Source organism: Gorilla gorilla, chromosome 20 (genome assembly GCF_029281585.2).
Source record: "Gorilla gorilla gorilla isolate KB3781 chromosome 20, NHGRI_mGorGor1-v2.1_pri, whole genome shotgun sequence".
Classification (NCBI taxonomy): Eukaryota; Metazoa; Chordata; class Mammalia; order Primates; family Hominidae; genus Gorilla; species Gorilla gorilla.
The window spans coordinates 17038961-17051767 of NC_073244.2; the positions used below are offsets into that span (position 1 = coordinate 17038961).

A 12807-nucleotide genomic window follows, 5' to 3' on the forward strand; every position below is an offset into this window, starting at 1 on the left:
TCATATTTGTTGCTAAGAGGAATTATTTTTGAAATATTTCAATTAGCTTTTTAACAAAAAAGAATGAGGACCCTTGATGAAATCTACAAATAGAGTATAAGTGGGGGAAAAAAATCAAGGTCCAAAGAATGTAAATTATATAACCGTTAGTGTAGAAAAGAGGGAGAAAGTGGAAACGTCTAAGTCCTTGTTTCTTATCCATGGAATTGATCTGGAAGGATGGACAGGAAACTGATACCAGTGGAAAACTGTGAAGAGAAAAACTTAGGCTGGAGCACAGAAGAATGGGGAGAGCCCACATGATGCTCTTCAGTTTTCGTTAAAAAAATAAAAATGGGCCTTGGGAGGCCGAGGTGGGCAGATCACAAGGTCAGGAGATCGAGACCATCCTGGCTAACACAGTGAAACCCCGTCTCCACTAAAAATACTAAAAATTAGCTGGGCATGGTGATGGGCACCTGTAGTCCCAGCTACTCTGGAGGCTGAAGCAGGAGAATGGCGGGAACCCGGGAGGTGGAGCTTGCAGTGAGCCGATACCGCACCACTGCATTCCAGCCTGGGCAACAAAGTGAGACTCCGTCTCAAAAAAATAAATAAATAAAAATAAAAAATAAATAAAAATGGGCCGAGCATAGTGGCTCACGCCTGGAATCCCAGCACTTTGGGAGGCCAAGGCGGGTGGATCACATGAGGCCAGGAGTTTGAGACCAGCCCGGCCTGAATTTTCAGCTATGAGTGTCTGGACTATTTGAAAATTACAATGTATATGCCAGTTACCTTAAAGAAACAGGTGTTGGGAGACTGAGGCAGAGAATTGCTTGAACCCAGGAGGCAGAGGTTGTAGTGAGCCGAGATCACGCCACTGCACTCTAGACTGGGTGACAGAGCGAGACTCTGTCTCAAAAAAAAAAAAAAAAAAAAAAAAAGAAACAAGTGTCAGCCAAGATTGATGGGTTATATATTTTTACTGGATTACTGAGTATACAGTTTGCGCGTTTTCCCACCACTGGCCATGTTTGCCTGCCATTTTCTGTGCAGACAGTTGAGTGGGTGCTTCCCACCTTGGCCTCTGTAAGCCTTTGGTCTGGAGGCCCTGCAACCTCAGTGTCACACGAATGACTCTTTTTCAGCCTCTGGACGAGACCAGCCAGATGAGCGACCTCCCGGTGAAGGTGATCCACGTGGAGAGTGGGAAGATCCTCACAGGCACAGATGCCCCCAAAGCCGGGCAGCTGGAGGCCTGGCTCGAGATGAACCCGGGGTGAGTTGGGCCTTGCATTCCAGATGCAGTGGGGATCCAAGTCCTCAGTGGGCCTTGTTCCAGGGAGGTGGCAGCCAGGAGCAATTTTACTTCTGTTTGAATTCCCGGCAGGTTTGGTAGGGAAAGTGAATTCTGCTGGCTCTGAGCAGATTTGTATGAAAGCCGTTATATTTTTTCTAGGTATGAAGTAGCTCCAAGGTCTGATAGTGAAGAAAGTGGCTCAGAAGAAGAGGAAGAGGTAAGAGTGCATTTCCTGGCTTTCAAGGCTCTCAGTGCACACTGGCAGTGACTTCCACCCTGTGTGTTGTGACCATCTCCTGCCCTGGCTGGGCACCTTGTAGGACAGGGAACAGCGGGGCCCAGGCCTGCCTGAAGTCGGTGCTTTAGAGCTGTGCTATCCAATAGGGCAGCTTCTGGCGACATGTGACCATTTCCATTTTAAATTAAATCAGTCACATTACATAAAATTTAAGACTCATTTTCTCTTTCACACTGGCTGCATTTCAGGTGCTTGGCATCCCTTATCTGGGAATGGTCTGCCTCATTTGCCCATTTTTTTTTTTTTTGAAACGGAGTCTCACTCTGTCACCCAGGCTGGAGTGCACTGGTGCAATCTCAGCTCATTGCAACCTCCACCTCCCGGGTTCAAGCGATTCTCCTGCCTCAGCCTCCCAAGTAGCTGGGACTACAGGCGCCTGCCACCACGTCCAGCTAATTTTTTTATGTTTAGTAGAGATGGGGTTTCATCATATTGGCCAGGCTGGTCTCAAACTCCCGACCTGAAGTGATCCACCTGCCTCAGCCTCCCAAAGTGCTGGGATTACAGACATGAACCTCCACGTCCAACTTGTGATTTTTTTGTTGTTGTTTTGAAATGGAGACTTGCTGTGTTGCCCAGGCTGGAGTGCAGTGGCGCGATGTTGGCTCACTGCAGCCTCCACCTCCCGTGTTCAAGCGATTCTCCTGCCTCAGCCTCCCTAGTAGCTGGGACTTCAGGCACCTGCCACCATGCCTGGCTAATTTTTGTATTTTTAGTGGAGACAGGGTTACACCATGTTGGCCAGTCTGGTCTTGAACTCTTGATCGGTGATTTTTTTTTTTTTTTTGAGACAGAGTCTCACTCTATAGCCCAGGATGGAGTGCAGTGGTGCGATCTCGCTCACTGCAACCTCCGCCTCCCGGGTTCAAGTGATTCTCCTGCCTCAGCCTCCTGAGTAGCTGGGATTACAGGCGCCCGCCACCATGCCAGCTAATTTTTAAAATATTTTTGGTAGAGATGGGGTTCCACCATGTTGGCCAGGCTGGTCTCGAACTGCTGACCTTAAGCGATCCACCCACCTGGGCCTCCCAAAGTATTGGGATTACAGGCACGAACCAGTGCGTCAAAGTCTGTTCTGTGTTACAGTAGTCACTCTAACCCTCTTATGATTATTGTTCACATGGTACATCTTTTTCCCTTCTTTTACTTTCAACCTGAATCTACAACAGCATATGGGTTTTGCATTTTCAGCTAGTATGACAGTGACTGCTTTTTGACTGAGTTTTTAAGACCATTTGTATTTACTGTAATTTCTGATATGATTGGGCTTACATTTGCTATTTCTTTTCTGTGCCTCCTGTTTTTGTTCCTCCTTTACTGCCTTTTGTGTTTAATGGTTTTTTTCCCCTAGATTTTTATTTTTATAGTACCTTTTTTTTTTTGAGACGGAGTCTCGCTCTGTCACCCAGGCTGGAGTGCAGTGGAGCAATCTCGGCTCACTGCAATCTCTGCCTCCCGGGTTCAAGTGATTCTTCTGCCTCAGCCTCCCGAGACTACAGGTGCATGCCACCAAACCCGGCTAATTTTTTTTTGTATTTTTAGTAGAGACAGGGTTTCACCATGTTGGTCAGGCTGGACACGAACTCCTGACCTCAGGTGATCCGCCTGCCTTGGCCTCCCAAAGTGTTGGGATTACAGGCGTGAGCCACCACGCCTGGCCTCTCCTATTTTTTTGCTTACCTCTTCATGTTTAGTTGAAGCGTACTTTAGATACCCTGGAGTCTGACTTTTAAAACTCTGGGAGGTTGTGGTGGCATCTAGTCTGTTTAGTAATTTCCTGGGGCTAAGTCTGTGAAATCTGGTTCCTGCATAGTGTGTATAGCCTCTGCTGTATTTCCTCAATTGTTTTAAACATTTTTTGGTCTTATCTTATTCGTGATTTTTTTCCTGGTTCATTAGGTGCAGGCAGTGTTTCTTTGTCACTTAGTGGTCATCCAAAGATTGGCCACAGTTTGTGCTCAGACACGCGCTTTCTTTCTCCTGCTGATGGTTCAGTTGTATGAGGAGATGCATTCCACATTTGGGCCATTGTCGGGTTCTCCCTGGCACTTATGCTTTGCTGAGTCCTTTGGCGTCTCTTTGCATATGCACAGACTCAGCCTCAGCCAGTGATATGCTTTTCCCTACCGTGGCTGATCTCACCTCCATTAGCAGTGCCACTGAGTGTGGGCATTGCTTCCTTCTACAAGTGACTGAGCCCCTTCCACCTCCCTGCCAAGCCTCATGGCCTGCAGCTCTCCACCCGTAAGACATTCATGTGTCCAGAGCTGTGAGGCAGAAGAAGTGAAAGTGGCCCACAGTAAAAGTGCTACAAACTCCCACTCTTCCCACCTGAAGTTCAGTTTTTTAAGGTTCAATGATTCTAGTAGACCTTTGGTCAACTCGCTGAGCTCTGAAATGCTCACTCTGTCAATTTGTCCGGCTTTATAGTTGCTTTTGGGGAGGAAATTTGCCCACCTCCTCATTTGGGTTTAGCCAGAAGTCTCACTCCTATTTTAATTCCAGCATGTCTGTACCAGCTCTGATTTTCTTGCCTAAAATGTCGGTGTTATTACCACCTGTTTATTCCAAGTGATCTGTAAAATCATTTTTTGTGACCTAAGGGAAATCCTACTGGCTTTTCACTGGAATTATTTAACAGATTAATTGCAGATCATATTTTTAAAGCTTTGTAGCAGTTCCATTATAGATGAGGGAACAATCAACTGTGTTGTAGGATTTAAATGGCAATACAAGAATAGTTTAAGATAAGGAAATGCATTCTTGTCTATGTTATCAATATGTGTTATGCAAAATCGCAGTAAAGGCTGGAAAGCCATTAAATGATGCAACATGAATGCTTAAACAAGTTCGTAGATAACTTGCAGTAAACTGAGATGCCTCTTGTCGCCAGTGTTATCAGACATATTGTAGATGGTTGAGACTTGTCAGTAAAGCTGGAAGTAAATTACAAGCAATAAATATTGAAAGTTGGTTCTAAGATATTTAAAGCCAGGCGCGGTGTCTCACGCCTGTAATCCCAGCATTTTGAGAGGGCGAGTTGGGTGGATGATCCAAGGTCAGGAGTTCGAGACCAGCCTGGCCAACATGACGAAACCCCGTCTCTACTAAAAAATACAAAAATTAGCCGGGGTGATGGTGGGCTCTAAGATATTTAATACCTAGGAAATCCAAGAGAATCAACTGATAAACTGCTTTAGTAGGTCAGCAGAGAATAGATGTGTAATGTTCATTGTATAACAGGGGTAGGAGGGATATGGAGTCTACTTCTAATTAGTAACGGAAGTCCACAATACCCTGAGATAGCCTTAAAAGAAGTGTCGGGGCCGGGTGCAGTGGCTCATGCCTGTAATCCCAGCACTTTGGGAGGCTGAGGCAGGCAGATTCTTGAGCTCAGGAGTTTGAGACCAGCCTGGGCAACACAGTGAGTCCCTGTCTCTACCAAAAATGCAAAACAATTAGCCAAGTGTCGTAGTGCACGCCTGTGGTCCCAGCTACTCGAGAGGCTGAGATGGGAGGATCGCTTAAGTCCAGGGGGTGGAGGTAGCAGCGAGCTGAGATAGCACCACTGCACTCCAGCCAGAGTGACAGAGCAAGACCCCATCTCAACAATAACAAAAAAAAGGAAGTGTCGGGAATCTGTGGTGGGGAAACCAAAAACGGTTTACTGGGCCGGGTGCGGTGGCTCACGCCTGTAATCCCAGCACTTTGGGAAGCCAGGGCAGGCGGATCACGAGGTCAGGAGTTCAAGACCAGCCTGGCCAACATAGTCAAACCCCGTCTCTACTAAAAATACAAAAATTAGCCAGGCATGGTGGCACATGCCTGTAGTCCCAGCACTTGGGAGGTTGAGGCAGGAGAATCGCTTGAACCTGGGAGCTGGAGGTTGCACTGCGCCGAGATCACGCCACTGCACTCCAGCTTGGGCAACAGAGTGACACTTCGTCTCAAAAAAAAAAAAAAGATGTAGCCAGTGTGGTGGCATTTGCCTGTAGTCCCAGCTACTTGGGAGGCTGAGGCGAGAGGATTGCTTGAGCCCAGGAGTTTGAGACCAGCCCGGGGAATGTCACAAGACTGCATATCTACAAAAATTCAAAACATTTGAGCTGGGTGTGGTGGTGCATAGCTGTAGTTCTAGCTACTGGGGAGGCTGAGGCAGGATGATCGCTTGAGGTGAGGAGTTCAAAGCCATCTGGGCAACATCTTGAGACTCCCATGTATTAAAAAAATAATAACAAATACATAATTTTAAAACGAAGATGTAAATAATAAACATCACACCTTCCAGGATAGGTAGAGGGGTGAGGGCTGTAAGAAGATCACTTGCTTCTAAAACTGTGTTCTCCCCATGGGAGTCCCGTCCCTCTCTCTGGGGGATGAACTGAGGTGACATGGGCTTGTCTCTTGGTAGGAGGAGGAGGAAGAGCAGCCGCAGGCAGCACAGCCTCCCACCCTGCCCGTGGAGGAGAAGAAGAAGATTCCAGATCCAGACAGCGATGACGTCTCTGAGGTGGACGCGCGGCACATCATTGAGTAAGGGGTCCCGACACACATTGTTGTGTGCCAGCTTCCTGTGAGGTGGCGCTGGTGGGAGTGGCTAGAATCCCAGCCATCCCTGGCTGACATTCAGCACTGTCCAGCCAGCTGCTACTGTGGAACCACAGAGACCAAATTTATTTACTTCACATTTCACGTATTTTATAGGGATTTAATAGAGCAAATGCATTCGCATGGTTCACCATATGCTTACGAGGTACAGTCAGGTGTGCGGGAGAAGCCCTCCTCACCCCGTTCTCTGCTCCCCGGCTCCCTCCCTTTCCACTACCCTCCCTGGGGAAACTTTCCAGCCTCGTGTGTCATCTTCCAGAGATGCTGTCTGCATTAGCAAGCAAAATGTGCATATTTTTGTCTTCATTTGCATACATATCTCCAGTGTACATTGGTGTGCACCTTGTTATTTTCACTGAACCTTCCCTCTTGGAGGTCATCCTGTGTCCGTGCAGAGTGCTTCCAGTCTGGTTCTCAGCGTGCAGTGTCATAGTGCGTCACGTTATATTCTCATTTTCGTAGACTGTCCTTTGGTGACAAGCATTTAGGTTATATTTCTCATCTTTTGCTCCTGTAACACATCACAGTTAACACACTAATCTCTTCATTGCTTATGGTAAGGAATTAATGGATCCTGTTAAAAAGCAAGTGAGGGCTGGGCGTGGTGGCTCAGGCCTGTAATCCCAGCACTTTGGGAGGCCAAGGCAGGTGGATCACTTGAGGTCAGGAGTTCAAGACCAGCCTGGCCAACTTGGTGAAACCGTATCTCTACTAAAAATACAAAAATTAGCTGGGCATGGTGGCGTGCACCTGGAGTCCCAGCTACTTGGGAGGCTGAGACAGGAGAATCGCTTGAAGTGGGGAGGAGGAGGCTGCAGTGAGCTGAGATAGCGCCACTGCACTCCAGCCTGGGCAACAGAGGGAGACTCCATCTCAAAAAAAAAAAAAAATGTAGGTGGATAAAAGTCACTTTTTTTTTTTTTTTTTTTTTTGAGATAGAGTCTCGCTCTTCACCAGGCTGGAGTACAGTGGTGCGATCTCGGCTCACTGCAACCTCCACCTCCTGGGTTCGAGTGATTCTCTTGCCTCAGCCTCCTGAGTAGCTGGCACAACAGGCGCGGGCCACCATGTCCAGCTAATTTTTGTGTTTTTAGTAGAGATGGGGTTTCACCATGTTGGCCAGGATGGTCTTGATCTCTTGACCTCATGATCTACCCACTTCGACCTCCCAAAGTGCTGGAATTACAGGCGTGAGCCACCGCACCTGGCCAGAGTTACTTTTTAAAAGAAAAACATTCAGATTAGATTACAAATTGCCTAAGTTTTAGCAGTTCTGGTTTTGTATGAACCTGTTCAGTGTGTGTTTCTTTTCACCTTTAGGCTCATGAATTGTTCTTAGAAAGGGTGGGTTCTATGATGATCAGCGTCTGGCTAGGTGCAGAGTGTCTTTCTGTGCTGTGACAAGTGACAGCATTCTATTTGTTGTTTTGAGACAGTCTTGCTCAGTCGCCCAGGCTGGAGTGCAGTGGCTCGATCTCTTGACTCACTGCAGCCTCTGCCTCCCGGGCTTAAGTGTTTCTTTTACCTCAGCCTCCTGAGTAGCTGGGGTTACAGGCATGCACCACCACGCCCGGCTAACTTTTTTTTTTTTTTTTTTTTGAGACAGAGTCTTGCTCTGTCGCCCAGGCTAGAGTGCAGTGGCACGATCTCGGCTCACTGCAAGCTCCGCCTCCCGGGTTCATGCCATTCTCCTGCCTCAGCCTCCCGAGTAGCTGGGACTACAGGCGCCTGCCACCACGCCCGGCTAATTTTTGTATTTTTAGTAGAGATGGGGTTTCACCATGTTGGCCAGGCTGGTCTAGAACTCCTGACCTCAGGTGATCAACATGCCTCGGCCTCCCAAAGTGCTGGGATTACAGGTGTAAGCCACTGTGCCCAGCCTAATTTTTGTTTTTTGTAGTAGAGATGGGGTTTCACCATGTTGGCCAGGCTGGTCTCGATCTCCTGGCCTCAAGTGATCCACCTGCTTCAGCCTCCCAAAGTGTTGAAATTACAGGCGTGAGCCACCACGCCCATCAGAGTGACAGAATTCTTGTACTGTGGTGGTGCAATCAGGACCCAGAGCTCTCAGGAGTCCAGTCTGGACCCCTCAGGCTTAGTGCGGGCTGCCCTGCCTGGCCTCACACTGTCCGGCTGCACCTCTGTGTGTCTTACAGTGCTGGCCACAGGTCATTCAGCAGAAAGGGCCACTCCACAGAGCTTGTGTCAGGAGCCAGCACATTGTCACAGATAGGAATGTGTGTCCTTACCCGGCACTTCCATCTCACTCCCAGGAATGCCAAGCAAGATGTCGATGATGAATATGGCGTGTCCCAGGCCCTTGCACGTGGCCTGCAGTCCTACTATGCTGTGGCCCATGCTGTCACTGAGAGAGTGGACAAGCAGTCAGCGCTTATGGTCAATGGTGTCCTCAAACAGTACCAGGTGAGGAAGGGGGTGTGGAGGCCACCGCCACGTAGCTGCCTCGGTGCAGGTGTTCCCAGGTGGTGCGGGCTTCAGACCTCAGGCAGACCTGAGTTCACCTTTTGCTCTTTGTGGGCAATGCACTCTTCCCCTCTGAGCCTCGGTTTCCCCATGTGTAAAGCAGAGATGTGGTCTGGTAGGTTAGCTGCCAGGAGGACGTGCAACAGCAGAAAGTCAGTGTCTACTGGGTGCCTGATGTGCCAGGCAGAGTGGGAGCGATTTGCACTCCAGTGGCCTCACAGAGGAGACGGGGCCACCTGAGGAGCAGAGAGGTGCAGCACCTCCTCAGCATCGCACCGTGTGTAGGACTGAACCAGGGCCGGAGCTCAGATCTGGGCATCTGCATGCTCAGGACAGGTTACCTGAGCTCTGTGTGGTGTGAAACGGCGAGCGTCAGGAGCTTAGATCTAGGAGCCGGCAGCCCTGGACTCCGCTCTTTCTTCTGGGGATGAGGTAGCAGGTCCTGTGTGAGGGTGAAAAGTTGGTGGCTCTGAAGCTCTTCACCTGGGCCTGACTTGGGACAGTCAAGAAACAGAGCTGCTCATGCTCTTAATGCGGCCTGCCATCCTAAGCTCATTACAAGGCCCCACAAGACAACCAGTACAACTCTAATCAAAGAACAGCTCTCTCTGGTTTTCAATTTGGTTGTTTCTTTTTTTTTCTTTTTTTTTTGAAACGGAGCCTCTCTGTTGCCCAGGCTGGAGTGCAATGGTGCGATCTCAGCTCACTGCAACCTCTGCCTCCCGGGTTCAAGTGATTCTCCTGCCTCAGACTCCTGAGTAGCTGGGACTACAAGTGCGTGCCATCACGCCCGGCTAGTTTTTGTATTTTTAGTGGAGACAGAGTTTCACCATGTCGGCCAAGCTGGTCTCAAACTCCTGACCTCAGGTGATCCGCCCACCTTGGCCTCCCAAAGTGCTGGGATTACAGATGTAAGCCACTGCACCCAGCCCCAACTTTCTTTAAGACAACTCTTAAACCTTTTGTGCTAGTATCAACATTCAAAGCTGCGCATGCACCTATAGTCCCAGCTACTTAAGAGGCTGAGATGGGAGGATCGCATGAGCCCAGGAGTTGAAGATGGGCCTGGGCAACATAGTGAGACACTGCCTCTACAAAAATATTTTAAAAATTAGCTGGGGGTGGTAGCGCACATCTGTAGTCCCACATAGTTGGGCGGCTTAGGTGGGAGGAGAGCCCGAGCCCAGGACTTCTGAGCTGTAGCGCCCTATGTCGATCAGGTGTCTGTACTAAGTTCAGCATGAATATGATGACCTTCCAGGAGTGGGGGACCACCAGGTGGCCTAAGGAGGAGCGAATCTGCCCAGGTCAGAAACGGAGCAGGTCAAAACTGATGTGCTGATCCGTAGTGAGATAGTCCCTGTGAAGAGCCACTCCACTCCAGCCTGGGTAGCATAGCGAGACCCCATCTCTATAAAACAATAATGAAACAAAGGCAAAGCTCATGGTTAGTGGAATTTTCCAAGAGTCCCATGCAATTAAAATAATTAGAACTTGGCTAGGCGCAGTGGCTCACGGCTGTGATTCCAGCACTTTGGGAGACCAAGGCGGGTGGATCACCTGAGGTCAGGAGTTGGAGACCAGGCTGGCCAACATGATGAGACCCTGTCTCTACCGAAAATACAAAAAATTAGCTGGGCATGGTGGTGCATGCCTGTAATCCCAGCTACTTGGGAGGCTGAGGCAGGAGAATTGCTTGAACCTGGGAGGCAGAGGTTGCAGTGAGCCAAGATCGGGCCACTGCACTCCAGCTTGGGTGAGAGTGAGACTTGGTCTCAAAAAAAAAAAAAATGAATTAGAACTTGGCCAGAACTTACTTCCTCAATCCATTACGAAAATTTCCAAGTTTTCCTTCATAACGTTATCTTCAGTTTGCAAATAGTCTTCTGTTTAAGGCCTGTATTTCAGAAAGCTCCCAGGCTTTGGAAATCCCTCCCTTAATCTTGAAATGATGTTCAGGCAGTGAATTCCTCACCAAGTCGCCCTGAAGCCCTCGTGGTTTCCTGAGTGCAAGTGTCCCGCGGTGTGGGCAGGTTTTTCCTGTGTGCTGTGTGGGGCATGGACAGGCAGACAGTGTAACAGTTGGGAATGAGCTGTTGAGATGTGTATTAGAAATGTTACACGTGTCCATCGTTAGCACAGTCATCCTGCAGCTTCACAGACGTTATTGCTAAGGATGAGGCTAAGCGATAAAGAATCGGTTTGGTTCAGAGGAAAAATCCGTGGTAAAGGCAGTAGAGGGTGGGATGTGGCTTAGGCAGAACTTGTGGCTGGCGGTGTCTGACTCTGTGAAGTGGGAGGACCCTCTGGTGTCCGACTCGGCCTTCAGTCCTGGCGTGGCCGCGTCTGTCCTTGCAGATCAAAGGTTTGGAGTGGCTGGTGTCCCTGTACAACAACAACCTGAACGGCATCCTGGCCGACGAGATGGGCCTGGGGAAGACCATCCAGACCATCGCGCTCATCACGTACCTCATGGAGCACAAACGCATCAATGGGCCCTTCCTCATCATCGTGCCTCTCTCGTGAGTACCCGGTGCCAGCAACATCCCGCACGCCGCTCACACGCTCCTGTGTTCATTTCCTAAGTTTGCCGCAGTAGAATACCACAAACGAGGCGGCTTAATGACAGAAATTTGTTTTCCTGGAGGCCAGAAGTCCAAGGTCAAGGTGTAGCAGGTTGCTTCCTCCTGAGGCCTCTCTTCCTGCTTGCAGGGATACGTGCTTACATGTATCTCACTGTGTCTTCACATGGTCCTTCCTCCGTGCGTGTCTGTGTCCTCATCTCTTCTTCTTAGAAGGACATGGGTCAGGTTGGATGAGGGTGCATCCTAATGGCCTGCTTTAACTTCATTGCCTCTGTATTGGCCCTGTCTCCAGGTACAGTCGCATCCTGAGCTGCTGGGGCTCAGGACTGCTCCACCAGCCTCAGGGCTGTGCACAGCTCCACCCGTCACAGCCTCTGCCTCTGGGTCCCGGATCAAGTGGGGGCATGACTACGCATCCCCTCCACCCCTGGGGAGGCCTGGGGTCCCTCTCCCGGGATGTCCTTGGTGTCCTTTTCAAGTCCCACAACCAGCAAAGGCCATGCAGGGGAGTTGCAGGAGACAAGAACCTCCCACTAGAAAAGTAGGGTGAGGCCATTGAGGCTCCATTGAACAGTCTCTACTCCCTCACTGTGCAGTGCCCTGCAAGGGCCACCAGAGCCCTCGGGCACATCCCAGCGTGGCCCAGGTCCTTGGGCATGGTGGGATCTGGACACCCTCAGAGGCTCTCACTTGCCACTGCCTGGCTCCACCGGCCTTTTTCTCCCTGCAAACAGAGTCCACCCCCCTGCCCACCTCTCTCGACATCTCTCTACCCAGCTCAGCCCCTGCACTAAAGGGGGACCTGCCTAGGGTTTTCCCAGAAAGCCCCAGGGCCGGCTCTTACTGGTCCAGTTTAAGTCACATGTCCAGCACGCAGACAGTCGCCGGCCTGGGGGTTAGTCTGGTCTGACTGGCCAAACTTCAGCATAGCATTTGGTCTGGCCCTAGAGTACAGCCCCTAACTCCAACCAGGCACTCACTGGGACCACTACAGCCACGAGTCAGCAGCAGACCCCCAACTCCCGGCAGGCTGGGGAGCGGCGTGCCCATGCTCCAACCCCATGGGAAAATGCCCTTCTGCCTATAAGACAGCCAGGCCCCATGGGTCACACACCCATAGGGTGGGCCTGACGTCCTGACTGTTGCAGGGAGGACTGGAGGAAATGTGAGGCCCCCAGAACCTTCCCAGGTTTACTGTGGAACTGTTTCTTCTATCTCCCTGCTTCCCACGTGGCGGGTAGAACAGACTGCTCTGAAGGAGCAGGGCGTCCTTGTGCACAGCGCTGCAGGTAGCTGCACCTCCCCTCGTGGTCAGACCCAGATTGCTACAGCGTTCCTGCTGCTCCTGCCTGAGCTCTGTCCCCTGTCTGTGTCCGGAGGCTGTTCCTTCCAGCTCTGCCCACCTCCTGGCTCCCCTCTGCCCTTCTTCCCCTAGAGGCTGATGGGTGCGGTGGCAGTCGCCCTCTGCAGTTCCCGATTTTCCCTCCTTTCACTTATAGACTTCTCAGATCACCATCTCTGCTGGAACGCCGCTCTCCGGGGTGCTGTTG

At 50.2% G+C, this 12807-nt stretch overlaps 1 protein-coding gene across 18 annotated transcripts in view; it reads left to right on the forward strand.

Moving 5' to 3' along the window:
- Positions 1 to 12807, forward strand: part of SMARCA4 (SWI/SNF related BAF chromatin remodeling complex subunit ATPase 4) — a 101173-nt gene that overhangs the window by 41677 nt on the left and 46689 nt on the right. For all 18 annotated transcript variants that reach the window (XM_031007573.3, XM_063701004.1, XM_031007571.3 and 15 more), the window contains 5 exons: positions 1131 to 1261; positions 1442 to 1499; positions 5992 to 6113; positions 8462 to 8612; positions 11031 to 11194. In XM_031007573.3, coding sequence (XP_030863433.1) covers positions 1131 to 1261; positions 1442 to 1499; positions 5992 to 6113; positions 8462 to 8612; positions 11031 to 11194 — 626 coding nt within the window. The remainder of the gene's footprint in view (positions 1 to 1130; positions 1262 to 1441; positions 1500 to 5991; positions 6114 to 8461; positions 8613 to 11030; positions 11195 to 12807) is intronic.